Genomic DNA, 17,177 nt, shown 5'->3' with positions numbered 1-17,177 from the left:
GCCTGCCAAATTTTTGGCGAAGGAAATCGCCGCCGAGAACTCGCCCATGTATTAGTACAGAATCACAACGGCTGGCCAAAAAATTGGCAGCCTTCGGGAGATTCGGCTGCAATCCAAACGGCTGCCCATCTTGTGGTCAACGACCAAAATTTTGGAAAGGCAGCCTTTGGCAGCCATCCAAACAGGCCCTAGGTGCCAGCTCAGGCGGGGCTAGAAGGATAGCCCGCTTATCCTCTGACACGACCGACCTGACGGACGGGCTCGGGCCGCGGGGCAAGCGTGGTGGCCTGATTCGACTGGACCAGCTCAGCCACTACTATTCCTCATCATCAAATAAAAAAAGAAGGAACCCTAAAAAGAATAAAAAAATAAAAAAGAAGCTTATCTCGAAAAGAAAAGAAAAAGAAGCTGAGCTGAGCCACCTACTGCTGCCCAATCGGCGGTTCAGACTCAAAGTAGACTGACACTTGCTTCTACTTCTACTGTGCAAAGCTACACCCGTTTTTGCAGGTGAATCTTGCAAAGCCATTTTCATCTTGGATGCAGAAACAAACTGGCATCAAATATCTGATCATCGTGTCATCAACAGAAATCCAGAGAAAATCCAGCTACAAAAAGGAAATTCAGAGAAAATGTTCTTTTTAGAAGATCAATCCAGAGAAAATATCTGTACAGGTCTGCTTGAAAACAGAGGCGACACTGGCACTGAATCCTATCTCGCTTGTGCTGATTAACCACGTCGAAATTAGTATACAGAACTGAATTCTGACATCACATCACACTTGAACAAGGGATCCTGCATGGGGTGGTCGTGCTTGGACGGAGGGTCCTGGTTTCGACCGAGCTGGCTGGTGGATGGACGGGGGATTATCAGGGTCCGCCGAGGATGGCGTTCTCGATGTCTTCTCTGCTCAGGGCGTAGCTGAATCTCCTCTCCATGTCCTTCTCCAGGTTCCCTGGGCCGCTCTTCAGGTATCTGATTACGTCGATTCAAAATAGTAGGGTTCAGTGAAAATAATCAGTGTCCTGGCAATAATGATTCAGGCGATCAGCAAAGAGTTTCATGCCTTCTAGTGCCATGAGGATGTAGTTTCGATCTTATAGAATTCAGCTAGTCAGATGATAAATTATAAAGTCAGTATGTTCTGGAAAGGGTAGAATGACATCTCTATCTAAAAGAACAGTAGTATTTGCATTCGCAGCTTGGTTAGCAACGCAGGATTTGCAGAGCCACAATCCTTGGTGAAAATGAAAACAACCAACTGTTAAGCAATCTGACATGTCAATTACTAGTTGCTACACTGGGCTAACTAAGCCGCAAGAACACATTGGAAACATTGCATTTGGTGTTATGAGGATGCAGCTCGATCTTGGAATTCAGGTGGTCAGGGGTGCTAAATCATGAAGTCAGTAGTTATGATCTGAAAAGGGCAGGGCCTTTCCTTCTGACTAAAAGTAGGAGCAGTAATCGCACTGTCAGCTTGGTTTTCGGTACAGGATTTGCAGAGCATTAGCTGAACCATAATCCTTGGGATAATAAAAATGATGAACTGCACTGTCGAGCAATCTGACAAGTCGATTGCTTGCTATATTGGGCTAACTAAGCTGCAAGAACACACTGGCATCGTCGCATTATTCAGCCGAAGCAGGAGCAAGAACTGTCTGAACCAGAATCGCTCGCCGTACAGCGCGCTGCAATTCCTCTTCAGTCAGAGAGATTTTATTTTTTCTACAGAAGAGCGGCACGGCGGCCGGCGTGGATGGGTGGGCGGGCGGGCGGGCTACCTGATGTGGAGGTCGGTGACGTCGAGGCTGAGGCGGGCGTGCCAGAGCGGCGTCTCGGCGACCCACACGGCGCGGTCCTCGCGGGACTGCGCGAACCCGACGCTGCGCAGCCACGCCTCGATGCACGGCAGGCTGTGCGCGTACAGCGGCTTCTCCTTCTCCGGCAGCCGCTCCAGCCACCCCGCGTCCGCCGCCACCGCCGCCGCCGCAACCGCCACGTCCCTCCGCCGGGCCACCATCATCCCCCGCGCCGCCCGGTGCGCCGGCGACGGGCGCGCGGACCCGCTCGTCCCCAGAGGGTACGGGAGCAGAGCCGGAGGGGCCAGGGCGCGGAGCGAGCTCGGCACGGCCATGGACATCGTCGCTCGGTCGCTTGGCTTCTTCTCCTCCGGCTACGCTCCGGTCTGATCCTTACTTTTTTTTCTTCTCCTTTTTTTACTCAACTGTCGGGCCGTAAGTTGCTGGCGGTCCACGTAGTTGGGCCGAATGGGTAGGAGCCTATGTGGGGGACGGGAGAGAGCAAGGGCCTGCGACGGCCCACCAAGCGGGGCCAAAAGCGCGGGAAAACCCCACCGTAATGGCGCGCGGCGGCGGCAAAAATCCCCCAAATCCATCGTCTTCTCCACACCGCTTCCCTCCCACCTCGCTGGATCCACCTCTCCTCCCCCCACCCCACCCCACCCCCGCCTCCACGCACCGGCCCTAGCGGAGCGGCATGGACTCGGCGATGCTCTCGCTCACCTGCGCCGGCCTCGGGGCCGCCGAGGAGGACGACGACGGGGGCGCCGTCGGCTACGTCAAGGGCGAACACTGCCTCGGTACCGCCGCCCGCTCTCCTACCCCTTGCGCGCGTCCGCCTCCGTCTGGTGTTCTCTGACTTCCGCTGCGCGCGCGTTTGTGCAGACAACCTGAAGGATCTGCAGAGGCTGCTGCGGCGGGACGACCCGGAGCGGCGGGAGGTCTTCAAGCAGGTCTGCAAGTGGAGGATCGCGTCCAGGGATCTGGTGCCCATCATCGAGAACTACCAGTCCGACCGCAACCTCGTCATCACGGCAGGTACATTTTCTATCCCCCCTTCCTGAAACTCTGAAGTTGTTGTCATGGTCTGCACGGACGGAACCCGCACAAGATCTGTCAGTCTCGAGCAATTAGATTAGAGAACTGATTTTGTGGGTAGAGGAGTCTCTGACACTGTCCACATTTTGCTGTCTCGATTCGCCGAAGCTTATGTGCACATTATGTAACAACCAGCTTATATTATTTCTCCTATTGTGATACTGGCCATCATTATGTAACAACCAGCTTATGTGCAAATTATGATACTGGCCATCATTTCTCCTATTGTGCATACCTGCGCAGTTCTGTTGTGCAACCAGCTTATACTGTTGAACAAAAACTAGCGTCTGCCATTTCGGATCTGTTTGTTAAATAACAGTATCCTCTATCTATTTTTAGTATGCATTTTTTTCTTATCCGAGGATACCAGTATGTAGTTTTGAACTTCAGGAAAATCACAAACTTGGTTATGCATGGAATGGAAGAGTTAGTTAGCCAGACTGAAGTTCATCATCCCTTTACTCCTTATATTGACAAATATGCATCATTTTTGAACTTGGTTATGCATGGAAGGCCCCAGACTCTACTCCCTATATTCACAAATATGCATTGCTCTAGCCACTGAATTGGTCTCCATGGTGGATTTTTTTAGCAAACTTCCGCCATAAATCTTTGAGCATTAATCTCTTGAGAAACAGAATCTTGATTGCTACTTTCGGCCATAACAATTTGGTAAAAACTGTAAGAAATTATCATGGGGGTAATTCAGTCTTATAGATTAGGATATGATAATCTGATAAGAATGCACACACCTTCGTGGCATGTTTTGACCTTATAGACCTAAATATCTGTTACTCTAAGGGTCACATTTTGATTTACTTGTAATTCATCTGGAATTGAGTCTTATCACTGTAATATTTGTCTTTTCCCCTTTATATAGCTACACATTGTGCTTTCAGTTGGATTAACTAATGTGACACTACAAGGTCACACATTGTGCTTTCAGTTGGATTAACTAATCTGACACTACAAGGTCTAATGTTTTCCTCTTTTCTTTGAAGTGAAAGTTTTGGTATTCCTCACCATGCCTGTCGATCCTTCATCAGAGGATGTTGCTCAGCAGATAGAGTATCTGTGGGATTTGAAGGCTGCACTCACACGGAATGTTGCAATCGCAGTGATTGTGTCTCTTCTTGAGGACCCATTGGATCATTTGGAAAGGTGAATTCTCTTCTGTTGCTACTTTGAGTTTCACTTGTGTATCAGATGAGGCCATGCTTTTATTATGCTGTAATAAATCTGTAAGTTTTAATTTATCAATGTCACTGGCATATGAGAAAGATGATTATGCCTGATCCACATGTCAATTTGATGCTATCTTCATCTGCACTGGACTATGCTCATGAAATAAAAATATGCTTTTGGGATTTATTTTCTTCCAATCAAACTGTGACCAAAGATAAGGTATTTGTACCCATTCAAGTGTAAGTAGTGCCCAAAAGACTATTTATGCTTATTACTTAAAAATATATTATATTTATCCTTTTCTGTTCGGTTGCATAAAAGCCAATTGTGCAAATGTCATGCATGTTCTGTCATTCTCATTCCATTCTGTTCACATTATACTAGTTCAATTACACTATGTTTCCTTTGTTCTAGTAAGTTGAGCGTGACTTACTTTTCAATGCAATCAGAACTTCATTCACGGAAGATGACTGGAAGCTAGTACAGTTGGTGCTTACTTTATTGCGCAACGTCTTGGCTATTCAAGAAATCACATTGCCTCAGAAGGCATCTGGGGAAGCTACCCAGTTATTGTACCTGGCTGACAGCTTTTTAGAACTCATGTTTAAAGAAAATATGATGGATCTAATCTTAGTGCTAGCTCAACATATTGATGAGCCCTCTGGTTATCTCAAGCATGAAAACCTTCTTTTGTTGGAAATCTTTCATTATCTTTTCTTGGGCCGGGACCCAGAATTGATCGCCAAAGTTCGTCCTGAAGGCTCAAAGGTATTCCTGTTCTTCAAAACTAATTTATCTATTTCTTTAGATGACCCCTTTCCCATGACTTACAGTGAGAACTGTGTTACTCTTTCGATGTTTCATAGGAGCAGGTCAATGGAGATATCGATACATCAGTTGATTCATTGAGATTGATGATGGAGAAGGAAGAGAGGGAAAAAAGGATGTTCAGGCAGAGAAACGCGGAGAATCACGCACTCAACGGAATTTTTACATGCCTTGCAGTGGTACCGTATAATCTAATGTTGTTATTAAGATTCTACATCATAAGTGGATAAATCGTTGTGTTGCACTTGATCTTACAGGATGGATCTAAGTCATTGTGCAAAGGGAACCCCAGCTCAGCAATGTCATCAGCAAATAGCCTCCGGAAAATGCGTAATGTCCAAAGAGGCCCTCAGAAAAGGATAGCATGGGATAATGAACTTCTTTACATACCAAAGGAGGGTGTTATGGAAATGCTAAGAAGTTTCATGGATCAATTTTTATCTGGAGGATATAATGGTAACTTAAGCGCTCCTTTTCCAAAACTATTACTGTGTCCTATATTTTTGTAAGCTTGAGATAACACAGTGCTTTTCAGTCCTGATGCAGTCTGTTTGTGATGATATCGTGAAGCAGCATCATTCTATTGAGAAATCTGATAACATTACATTCTTCAAAGTCGTTTGCTTTGTCTTAGCTTTTCAACACGAGAAAACATCAAATGCTCAGGTTTGGAACTGAACTCATGGGCTGTGATGCTGCATTTTCCTATATCTAATTGTTGTTCCATGTTTTTATCACCTGGGCAATGTTGACTGGAATAGCCAATATCTGATCATATATAGTTGATTTTATCTTCACTAATGCAATGCATGCAACTTAAGTTGTACGTCAGTGTTTTTTTTACAATACATGCAACTTCGTTATCTTGTCTTGTTTTGCTAGATTTTTTATGTGTGAGTTTGTTACCTTTTTTTAGGGAATACATTATCTTAATTGGACAGAATACCATGATTATAACTATTCATGCAGAAATGTGTCTGTCATCTTGTTGTCATGCTGTTTTTTGACGTGTCATTTTTTTTGTTTAGAAATCAAGTGCTGGGCCCCAGCTGTCTGAGACTTCACCAGGCAATGAATGTGATGATCTGCCATTTCGTGGTGACATATGTGGACCTGTTGCAGCCACATTAAACGAAGATATGTTCAATATAGTCTTGTCCAGGTGGCGTGAGGCCTATGAAGACCTGAAGCATACTAAGGATTACAAAACTCTTTCAGCTGCTGGCTCCTTAATGAAGAACATGGTAAGCAAATATGTATCCCGTACATTTAAGAAAGACAGGGACACTACTTAGATCTTGTATAACCAGTTGCATATTTCTCTCTCCAATTTTTTTCCTGAGCCAATGAGCTTGAGAACGGTCTGCATACCACTATCTTGACATTGACATTCTAAAACGAAAATAGTAATGGTTTAAACAAGTGAAGTCTGAGTAAAATCGCCCAGGCTTAACTTTGAAGATTTGATCCATTGTTTTCGTTGAGCTTGGTTCAGTTTCTTTTCCTGAAAAAGGTTTATAACAAGTAAATGGAGTACTGCTCAGATAGCTGCGCCAAAACCAAATTTGGATTGCCAACTTTGATATCGTTTAAAAAGAAAAGTAGAGGTTGAAACTAGGCTTGAGCTTGGTTTGTTTACTGTTTATCCATAAGTAGGCAAAGTTTGAAGCCATTTCACTACCAGCAAGTAGTATGATTTATTTATCAACTTCACTGCTTGCTGAATGTTGATGGTAATGACCAAGTATCAACTACTAAGTGCCTAACTTGTAACTAGATATTAATTTGTTAAGCTTCATAAACTGCATATAGGATCTATTGGTTATTTGTATTTATCCTTTGTTGTCTGAGAATGAGAACTCTGTTAAACGTGGTCTACGAAGAGAATCACAATACATTGCTAGTGTGAAAAGGAGAATTTAATTTTCTTAAGAAATATGAACTTGCTTAGTCTCATAATTCCCTTAACGCGTTCCTTTAGTATGTTTTCATGGTCTCTATCTTTGACTTATTCGAATCCACACACTGAACAATCTTCCTTTTGCAGATTGGCATGATATATTTGGTGGTGAAAGTTCATCCTGAAGATTCAAGGGAATCTCAAACAGCCCGTGTTTTACTGTATAAGCTGTTCTATGATCAGACAGAACAAGGCCTGACTCAGTTTCTCCTGAACTTGTTCAGATCTTTTGATACTCATAAGCAACCAAAAAGGTTTATACAAAAGTTCCTTTTTCAGAAATTCATATTTATTTATATGTTATATACTCTTTATTTGCTGCTTAAACATGAAGCTTCGGTATATGCAAAGACACCAAATTGCTATTATGCTTCTCTGACATGTATTTGATAGAAACTTTACTTTGCAATTTGTGCATACTTGTCTTGGTAGAAATGATGCTCCACATGTATATACAACTTATAAACATCCATTAGAATAATAGTCTTGTTCTCAACATGTACTTCAAGCAGTTCTCCATTTAACCTTTTTCCATTATGAAAGGGATGCACTCTAGTTGTTTGCCTGCTTTACAAAAGTCCAATGTACATCTCCAATACATTGGGTGCACAATTTTCTTTCTTCCTCCATTGCACCTGAAAATACAAGTGGGTGCACATTCTACTACATTTAGCTAATGGGTGCACATTGTAAGTTGAAACTCTTGTGATGTCTAATGATAAAAGTGGGATCTATGAATGTGCAAGTTGTTGCACCCTCACCCTGTGGTTTTTCGAAAGGGTATTTCAGGAATTCGATGTACAGTAGTTTTTTTCTGCACAATGGAGGTCCACACTATTTTGTTAATTCATTCAACCAACTTTATGTATACTCTACTTTTATATGCTTCCAACCATTGTTTCACTTGTCTGTTCTTATCAGTGCTCTTGCGGATTTACTAGAAACAGTTCATATCATGCTACAGCTGATGGAGAAGCTTCAAGCACGTGGTGCTTTAAGGGTATGTTGTTTTCAGTCCCAACGTCAATATATTCTTGCTTGTATGGTCCACCACAAGTTACATGAAGTGTGGATCTTCATTTTTCAGCAACTACTCCCTCCGTCCCATAATATAAGAACGTTTTTGACACTACACTAGTGTCAAAAACGTTCTTCTATTATGGGACGGAGGGAGTACATTTTATTGTACCAAATTTCAACTGCTTATGTAAAGATGACAAGCTTCATGCTGAAGCAACCGACCCTCCTCCCTTCTTGATCTGATTATTAATCACCACCTCAATTTAGGTTGCGAAAAGGACAAGAAAGGGCAGAAAAAGGAAGACGTCAGATGACAAACATCAGAGTATCGAACCTGAAACAGAGAATGTGGAGCAAAGCTGTATAGACCCAACAGATGGGACTAAAGCTACATCTGATTCACTTCCAGATTTGAGAAGTGAGGATCCTCTAGCAGAACCTACTCTCTTAGAGCAAGGAAAAGTTGATTCCGATGGCACAGATCTGCCAGATACAATTGTGGATACGGCTGTTAATCTGGAGAGCACCACACAGCTTGGAGGTGATCCATCTTCTGCAGGCAGTGGTGAAAAGGAAAGAAATCCCATTAATGAAGAGGAAGATACTTGTACCACACAGCTTGGTGGTGATCCATCTTCTGCAGGCAGTGGTGAAAAGAAAAGAAATCCCATTAACGAAGAGGAAGATACTTGTACCACACAGCCTGGAGGTGATCCATCTTCTGCAGGCAGTGCTGAAAAGAAAAGAAATACCATTAATGAAGAGGAAGATGCTTCAGATTCTTCAAGTGATGATTGCCCCCCAGCTACAAGTGAAGTTGATTTTAACGTATCGCGGTTAATATCCAGCCTAGCCAACAATTCTGTTGTCCAAAATATATGCTGGTTGTTGAAGTACTATAAGACTAACTCCTTTCGAACAAACCACTACATCATATGCATGCTGCGGAGATTCTGTGAAGATCTAGATGTGTCACCAATGCTATATCAGGTAATAGCTCACTGTCATATATTCTTCATCAGGGCTGTATTTTGTTGGGATCTGACATTATACTGCCCGTCTTTTGCAGCTATCGCTTCTGACTACTTTCTATGATATATTAGTTGAACAGAAGTCTTCGAGTTCAAAGGAGTATGCAAATATTGTAAATTTTCTTTCTAAAATTGTAAGGAAGTTGGTGAGAGCAATGAAAAAACAGCCACTGTTATTTGTTGATGCCCTCTTTTGGAAGACAAGAAAGGAATGCCATTGCATTGACGCTGATTATCTACTGAATGAGTTCAAGGGAGATGTTAACAATAAGGGTGGTGAAGTTGGTTCAAGTAAAGGATGGGGAGGTCCAGTAAATATAGCAGATTCTCTTGGTGACGATGAAGCTGACTATGATATACCACATGAACCATATGATGGTGATAAGTAAGTTTGTCTTGTATATGCCCAATTGTCCATTAATATAGTGTGAATGAGATAATTTATTTTCATTCGTGTGTGCATGTGAACAGGAATGGAGATTCATCTTCTGGTGAACGTGAAGGTGATACTCAGAAGAGCATGGGTGCCAGAGACAAAAGGAGCATATTACTGTCACTTTCAGACAGTGAAGGTGAAGCTGAGGATAATGATAGGTTTGTTTTATATCTAGCTCTGCATTTAAACACAGATGCTTTCCCTAGACTAGCTCTTTGATTAGATTTACTTGATTTAGGACTACTATATCTAGAGGCTCTCAGAATAAAGAGGTCCCAAAGAGACGAGGGCGTTCCATTTTTAATGAAGAGCAAGAGAAGCTTATCAGAGATCTTCACGAGAAGTAAGTGATCAATTTATGTCAAGAAAGGATAAGATCACTGATCAATTCGTATAACATGCTTTGCTAAGCTGGAACGGAAAATAAGTTCCTGATGTTTGTACTGCTTATGAGTATGTAATAATGTTTATTGTTTAGTACTTGGGCATGAATCACATGATGATGCCTGAATGTTTATTCCTTGTATGTTACAGATATAAGGATGATCGTAAATACAGTCATCTAATTGCTGAAGCTCTAGATCCCAGTGGAAAGATATCGTCGGCTCAAATTTCTCGAAAGCTTACACAGCTAGGTCTCAGGAGTGTCACTAGGAGGACAAAAATTCCAGAGGCATCTCTTTCAGCTGAAGGTCTGGTTACACAACCACAAAACGATGTGCTGGACGATCCGAAGCCAGAAAGCACCCGGTGAGTATTATAAAGGACGAGCTGTGCCATTCTTCCTCCATGGCTGTGAGCCTGTATTACAAGCTTGAAATTCAGCTATGCACAGTTATCAGTAAAGATGGAATCCACAATTTAACATGTTAAAGACGTCAAAACTAGTGCATACATTGCCCTAAGCACATTATTAAAAGAAATTAGTGTGATTTAATAGCTAATTGGTTGTTACTTGTCATTAAGTCTAGCTTGCATTTTCAGGCGCAGGAGGAAAAGGCTTCATCGATTAAGCAGTAAGGATGACAACAACGATAATCATCCAGTATCATCTGATGAAGAAACATTGCAATCACTTAAGGGCAGGTAAATTCCCGCACTGGTTGCTTTCGTGAGTTAATTCTATTGGTGTGATATTTTTTCTTTGAGTTTGTTTTACCCTTAATAAAAGGATGAGCAATGCTACATCCATGGGTTTTCACGTACGTTTTACGGGGCTTAGCCGGTTGGAGAGTTTTGATTGGAGATAAGAGGGAAGGGGGCCCCCACCCCGGTTGAATTCTATTAAAAATGCCTTTATATCAGAAAGTATGATTGATGAAAATGGCTGGAAATTTTGCCAGTATGTAATCAAAATCAATAAAGAACTTAGATATTTTTGTTTAACTCTATTTGAAGTTGCCAGTAATTACGACAGAAATGCCATGGGATGTATGAAAACACATTTGTTTCTGCAAAACAGAATCATATTATTTGATCTTGTATGCCATTTATTCTTTAGACTACAGTCAACAGCATGTATTGTCAAGTTAGTTTTTCTTAGTTTCATCATAGGCAAAATGTGCAACTAATTTAGGACTCTAGGTTTCATTTTCCCTTCCTAAGAACCGAGTGTGAACATGCCACAGTTATAAGAAATTATTTTATGATGTGCCTTGTCTCTTTTGACATACTGAGTGTTTCCCTTCATCTATGGCAGAACCAAAAATAAGGAGCTGCCCTCGGTGGACCTTTCATCGAGTAAATCACAGCATCAAGAGGCTTCGCAGGGTGATTCTGATGATGAGACCATAGGATCTCTGCTTAGGTAAGCTCATTCAGCTTCATATACATCAAGCACTGATTACTGAATGTTTATGATGCCAATTGTTAAAACTCATTGGTTTATATGCTATGATTTTCTTCCCTCAACACATTTTACTAGGACTAACTACTTTTGTTTTTAAACAGTAGAGGAAAGAAGAAAAGGTTATCAACATCAGATGTTTCAGAGAATAAACAAGAACACCTAGATTCTTCGAAGAACATTGCTCCGGGGGTTGAGACTATCGGTTCAAATATCATGTAAGCTCATATAAGTTATTTACCTCACATACTTGTAATAGCTTAATATTCTATGTTTTGTCATATATTATTTCCATATTATGCACGTATGCCTAGTGAAAGCTGAAAAACATGTAGACATCTTAGTATAGCATGTGCAATAATGATTACTATAGTACTTGACGCTGCCTTGTCCGTTTTGACATACTGAGTGTTTCCCTTCATCTGTTGCAGAACCAAAAATAAGGAGCTGCCATCTGTGGATCTTGCACCAAGTATATCACAGCATCAAGAGGCTTCTCAGGGCACAGATTCTGATGATGCAACCATAGGATCTCTGCTTGGGTGAGCTCATTCAGCTTCATATACAACAAGAACTGATTACTGAATGTTCATGATGCCAATTGTTAAACTCAATGATTTATATGCTATGATGTTCTTCCCTCAACACATTTGAATGAGACTAATTACTTTTATTTTTAAACAGTAGAGGAAAGAAGAAAAGGTTATCAACGTCAGATATTACAGAGAATAAACAAGAAGACCTAGATTCTTCAAAGAACATTGGTCTGGGCATTGAGACTATCGGTTCAAATGCCATGTAAGCTCATATAAGTTATTTACCTCACATACTTGGAACAGCTTAATATTCAAGGCTGTATGTTTTCTCTTGTATTGTTTCCATATTATGCACTTATGCCTAGTGAAAATTGAAAGCAGGTAGACATCAATAACCAGTGAGAGTACCTTACTATATCATGTCCAATAATGATTACTATAGTACTTGATGCTGCCTCCTGTTTTGACACACTGAGTGTTTCCCTTCATCTATTGCAGAACCAAAAATAAGGAGCTGCCGTCCGTGGATCTTGTACCGAGTATATCACAGCATCAAGAGACTTCACAGGGCACAGATTCTGATGATGAGACCATAGGATTTCTGCTTAGGTAAGCCAATTGTTAAACTCAATGATTTATATGCTATGTTTTTCTTCCCTCAACACATTTGAATGGGACTAATTACTTTTATTTTTGAACAGTAGAGGAAAGAAGAAAAGGTTATCAACATCAGATATTGCAGAGAATAAACAAGACCTAGATTCTTCGAAGAACACTGGTCGGGGCGTTGAGACTATCGGTTCAAATATCATGTAAGCCTGTATAAGTAATTTACCTCACATACTTGGAATAGAGTTTCCTATACTATGCACTTTATGCTTAGTGAAAGCTGAAAACAGACAGACATGAATAACCATCTAGAGTACCATATTATAGTATGTGCAATAATGATTACCATAGTATTTGATGCTGCCTTGTCTGTTTTGACGTATCGAGTTTTTCCCTTCATCTATTGCAGACCCAAAAATAAGGAGCTGGCCTCGGTGGATCTTCCACCAGGTATATCACAGCATCAAGAGGCTTCGCAGGGCACAGATTCTGATGATGAAACCATAGGATCTCTGCTTAGGTGAGCTCATTCAGCTTTACATACATTAAGAACTGAATATTGAATGTTCATGATGCCAATTATTAAACATCATCAATTTATATGCTATGATTCCTTCCTTTGCACACATTTTGACTGGCCTAGTTCCTTCTATTTTTAAACAATAGAGGAAAGAAAAGAAGGTTATCTACATCAGATGTTACAGAGAACAGACAAGAACACCAAGATTCTTCGAAGAACATTGTTCTGGACAATGAGACTGTCGGTTCAAATGTCATGTAAGCTCATTTAAGTTATTTACCTGACATACTTGGTATAGCTTAATATTGTTTTGAGGTAGAATAGCTTGATATCTGAGGGCCTCTATACTGTTTCTGATGTACGCACTTTTGCCTAGTGAAAGCTGAAACAGGCAGGCATCAATAACCATCGATAGTACATTAATTACTATAATATGTGAAATTATGATTTTGTCTTGAATGATTATGAAATGAACTTCACTTTTCAGGGACGCCCCTCTTCATCCGGAGTTGAACTCATCTAACGATAAAGGTGGTGATGCTGAACTTCTTGATGACTTCAGTGAGCCTGAGCTGGATGGTGGTGAAGATACCGAGCAACGGACCATCGATGACAGAGACATGCCTGAATCTGGGGACATGGCAGGCTCTAATGTCAGTCAGAAGACTGGTTTGAAAAGAAGACACAGAATGGTAATTGACGACGATGATGATGAGTAGTAGTTTACTTGAAATTGGTGAGTGAAAAGTCGGATACGTTTGGAGTAGATGGTCTGCTACTGCTATATAGTGAGGTGACATGCTTGTGAGTTGGGAGCTGAGAATTGGCAGTAAGCAGATGCAACCTGAGGTTGTCAGGCTCTTGTCTTTGTACATGATTTATTTTCCAAGTTGGCCCTGGTGTTAGTTTTGGATACAGCCTCTCCAGCCAGTGTTGCGGTCTGATCAAATGTTACTAGCCAATCGTATGACGGTTGTATGGGAACACGGTGCTCTCTTTGTTTAACTTGCATGATTCATTCTCTATGATAATAAAGAGTGCCTCTTGATGTGGATGTGATTTTCGCAATTGGAGTCGGTGTAGACACTCTATGGCAACATACTCAGTTACCGTGAGTACGTTTCATGTCAGGAATGCCATCTAGTAACACATTAATTACTCAGGGTTGATGAATATCATTCAGAAAAACATACTGACAACTCTGCAAGTGGTTTAGGGCTCAGTTGACCCCAAAAGAATATCGTAGACATCACATCAGTAACCGGCGAGAGTAGCATGCTGTTAGTATGTGCAATGATGATTATCCAACTGTAAAATGAACTTGTCACTTTTCAGGGACGCCTCTCTCCATTCGGAGTTGATGAATTCACCTAGCATTAACATGGCGATGCTGAACTTCTGGATGAATATACAGTGAGGCCGAGCTGGATGAAAGTGAAGATGCCAAGCATCGGATCATCATCGATGGCAGAGAGGAATGCTAGTCGGAAGGCTGGTCTGAAAAGAAGACACGGGCTACTGATAGACGGCAATGACGATGAGTAGTTTTCCTTGAAATCCATCTAACGATAACAAGCGCGAATTGTACGAGGAGCGTGCTCGATTTTCTCAGACAGTCGACGGCTGTCAGATAGGATGCCTGACCTTCTAGTTATTATGACAACCGGAACTGGAAAATCGAATCAGCAAATCGTCCCATGGTCTAGTGGTTAGGACATTGGACTCTGAATCCAGTAACCCGAGTTCAAGTCTCGGTGGGACCTGTTTTTTCCCCATTCGTTTTTTCTGTACTTGAAAGACATTCCCCTATTCTTTTCTGAAAAAAAAAAAACCTTCCCGATTGATCATATCTTTATAGGATTTTAGTGTTTCCACTTTCTTGTTTGGTTCTTCGCTATTATTTTGAATCTTATCTATAGGGTCTGTTCTATTTTCGCTTGTAATTTCCCATAGACAATACGGTCATTCCATATTTCTTATTCACTAGAGTAACTTTATCCGAATCAACATCACCGTGTATCCTGATTTTTTTTTCAAACGCCATTTGTTGTCGCTATTCCACATCTCGTTTTGTCACAGATACGTGAGTGATGTCCCAAAGTTCTTTTGATCTTGTCAATTAAAATAGTTTCAGTGCTCACTAACATAAACAATTGTTGGATACATACAATGATATAGGGTCCAGCCTTCTCGACATGATATCTTCTTAGTTTCGTACTTTGCCTCTTTTATGGTACCATGCTTATCAAGGCAGGTGTCAACCAAAGTATATTTCTAACCATTTCGATAGACCAAAGGCTCTTGGAGTTTGATATGGTTCATGGGAATTGTATCTATTGTTTGGTATAAATTTTAAAAAATGCGATAGGGAAGTGCACCAGACGAGCGACAACTGTTTGTATTAGATACCTATAATGTTCTCTAACCGAACTATCACTAGTGCAGGAAGAGACATCCCACACAGTTGAAACTATTGATCTCATCGGCCTGTGTTTTGGCCTGGTTTCTTGAATCGCATCGGACCTTGTTAATTTTCTTTTGCTTGTGACGTAACCAGTTGCCACTTGGCCTAGGCATGGTCTTTTGTGGGGCATGCTTGTTGGCAAATAGACATATGAACTTGGATGCTACTAGGGAGCAAGCGATTGTTCCCTACCCCTATTCATCCTCCGTCCAAAATTAGATAATCGCATCACCCCTCACTGTCTCCTTTCCTTTCAAATGAGAAGGTTGACAGGTCTCCTCTCGTTGATTTGAAGAAAAAGGCTTCGAGTATCTCGAGGATGATCAATGATTTTAAAATTTTGAAAATTAGTCGGCTTACCAATGGGGTCACTCATGAAAATGCTAAGTTCATCCTTGGCACTAGGTCCAATGGCATTCTTGTTAATACTTTTCCACCCTGCGTGGCATATGATCGTAATAACCTTTCTAATTAATTAATATATGGGGTGTTTTTCAAAATAAAAGGCAAAAAACACCCCTACCTTTCCCCATTTCACGCCAAAACCTGGGCCGGTCTGAAAATTTTGGGGACTCGATGTGAAACTAAAATCTCAGGGCCCTTCATGTACACATCAAATTAATAATCAACATAATTTATATTAATGACCCAATAAATAGTTAAAAATTCATCCAGAAGCTACATTTGTACCAAGGAGAGAACACCTAGCCTCAATATATGGACTGAGCGTAGTAATGGATAAATTGTGACTGTTGTGCAAAATAGAGCAATAATAGACTCTTCTATACCAAGAAATAAATTTAACTTGCTGTTAGAGCAACATGAGGTCAATATTAGGCATATGTTCACAATAATTTTAGGTGTTTATAGATAGTCTGGGAATTTCAGCAAGGTTTCTATAATTTGACCTTATTATATAAATATATAGAGACATTTGTCTAACTGCCAATGAACATGACAAACCAACAATATAAACCAGGTTTTGCACTTGCAATTGAGGCTCTTGGAGAAATCGTCATACCTAGACGATTTTTAGGTTGAGATTTGACCAGTTGAATGTGTGAAGCTTGACCTGCAGACATAACCCATCAACAAAATAATAGATTACAACTAATTAATCAAGATAAACTGATATTTGTATCATACACTACATGACATGATTTCCCAAATTGTAGACATTCGAGGCATCTCTTTGGAGAGCTAGTGAACGACTAAGACCCTGTTCGGAGTCCTTCCGTGGAGCTGTAGAGCTCGGTTTTAGGCGCTCCAAAAATTAGCTAGAGACTGGTCCGCTCCGGGAGCGGAGAGGAGCCGAACGCGGTCTAAATAGCTAGCAGACATCATACCTAATCAATTCTGCTCAATTTTCCACATACAAGGTGACTCACTCTAAGCGGTATAAAAGTAGTAGTGGGAAAATCAAAGTCAACAAATGGTTCCATGGTCTAGTGGTTAGGACATTGGACTCTGAATCCAGTAACCCGAGTTCAAGCCTCGGTGGGACCTTGTTTTTCCTTCTTTAATTTTTCTATACTTGAAAACAAGATGGCATTCCCTATTCTTCATATATGATTAATCATATCTTTATTTTGGGATTTATTACTTTCTTATTTGGTTCTTCATTATTATATTGGGACCTTTACTTTTTTTTTCCATTTTTCTGTGCTTGAATTTTCTTTTTTAGCATTCCTTATTTTTTTTTCAGGACCAACCTCCTAATAGATCGTATCTCTATTGCCAATTATTACTTTCTTATTTGATTCTCCCTATTATTTTGAATCTTCTCCATGGAGTTTGTATTTTTGTTTGTAGTTTTCCATACTTCTTTTTGAGAAATGCAA

At 41.0% G+C, this 17,177-nt stretch overlaps 2 protein-coding genes and 2 non-coding genes across 13 annotated transcripts; 3 read left to right on the top strand and 1 right to left on the bottom strand.

The window, feature by feature from the left end:
• Positions 1–622: 622 nt before the first annotated feature.
• LOC123069035 (uncharacterized) lies at positions 623–2,212 on the bottom strand. Its single transcript, XM_044491773.1, has 2 exons — positions 1,786–2,212; positions 623–976 (listed from the first exon to the last, which is right to left on the bottom strand). Exons 1-2 carry the CDS (start codon positions 2,142–2,144, stop codon positions 871–873), a joined length of 465 nt encoding a protein of 154 aa, XP_044347708.1. The 5' UTR covers positions 2,145–2,212; the 3' UTR covers positions 623–870.
• A 174-nt stretch (positions 2,213–2,386) lies between these two features.
• LOC123068991 (protein timeless homolog) lies at positions 2,387–13,926 on the top strand. Of its 10 annotated transcripts, none has more exons than XM_044491729.1 (25): positions 2,387–2,603; positions 2,689–2,841; positions 3,903–4,062; positions 4,536–4,854; positions 4,953–5,093; positions 5,172–5,370; positions 5,450–5,580; positions 5,943–6,158; positions 6,962–7,128; positions 7,796–7,874; positions 8,162–8,884; positions 8,964–9,310; positions 9,397–9,519; positions 9,600–9,704; positions 9,896–10,111; positions 10,346–10,447; positions 11,061–11,168; positions 11,315–11,425; positions 11,639–11,749; positions 11,895–12,005; positions 12,242–12,352; positions 12,445–12,555; positions 12,762–12,872; positions 13,019–13,129; positions 13,360–13,926. In XM_044491729.1, exons 1-25 carry the CDS (start codon positions 2,501–2,503, stop codon positions 13,589–13,591), a joined length of 4,401 nt encoding a protein of 1,466 aa, XP_044347664.1. In that variant the 5' UTR covers positions 2,387–2,500; the 3' UTR covers positions 13,592–13,926. The 10 variants fall into 10 exon arrangements, with proteins under 10 accessions (XP_044347664.1, XP_044347657.1, XP_044347655.1 ...); XM_044491722.1 differs by having other exon boundaries at positions 11,892–12,005; XM_044491720.1 differs by having other exon boundaries at positions 11,312–11,425.
• A 637-nt stretch (positions 13,927–14,563) lies between these two features.
• Positions 14,564–14,635, top strand: TRNAQ-CUG (transfer RNA glutamine (anticodon CUG)). Its single transcript has one exon. It is a non-coding gene; the product is annotated as a tRNA-Gln (tRNA).
• A 2,135-nt stretch (positions 14,636–16,770) lies between these two features.
• On the top strand, positions 16,771–16,842 carry TRNAQ-CUG (transfer RNA glutamine (anticodon CUG)). Its single transcript has one exon. It is a non-coding gene; the product is annotated as a tRNA-Gln (tRNA).
• Positions 16,843–17,177: the final 335 nt, after the last annotated feature.

Source organism: Triticum aestivum, chromosome 1A, assembly GCF_018294505.1.
Source record: "Triticum aestivum cultivar Chinese Spring chromosome 1A, IWGSC CS RefSeq v2.1, whole genome shotgun sequence".
Taxonomy (NCBI): Eukaryota; Viridiplantae; Streptophyta; class Magnoliopsida; order Poales; family Poaceae; genus Triticum; species Triticum aestivum.
This window is presented reverse-complemented; position numbering and strand designations above follow the sequence as displayed.

What these genes read in the sequence shown, in the direction of transcription:
- LOC123069035 (XM_044491773.1), bottom strand. Translation starts at nt 2,144, where the DNA reads ATGTCCATGGCCGTGCCGAGCTCGCTCCGCGCCCTGGCCCCTCCGGCT. An exon ending in GTCACCGACCTCCACATCAG is followed by an intron (nt 977 to 1,785) that starts GTAGCCCGCCCG and finishes CGACGTAATCAG; the next exon opens with ATACCTGAAGAGCGGCCCAG.
- LOC123068991 (XM_044491704.1), top strand. Translation starts at nt 2,501, where the DNA reads ATGGACTCGGCGATGCTCTCGCTCACCTGCGCCGGCCTCGGGGCCGCC. An exon ending in TGTCACCAATGCTATATCAG is followed by an intron (nt 8,885 to 8,963) that starts GTAATAGCTCAC and finishes CGTCTTTTGCAG; the next exon opens with CTATCGCTTCTGACTACTTT. An exon ending in ACCATAGGATCTCTGCTTAG is followed by an intron (nt 11,169 to 11,311) that starts GTAAGCTCATTC and finishes GTTTTTAAACAG; the next exon opens with TAGAGGAAAGAAGAAAAGGT.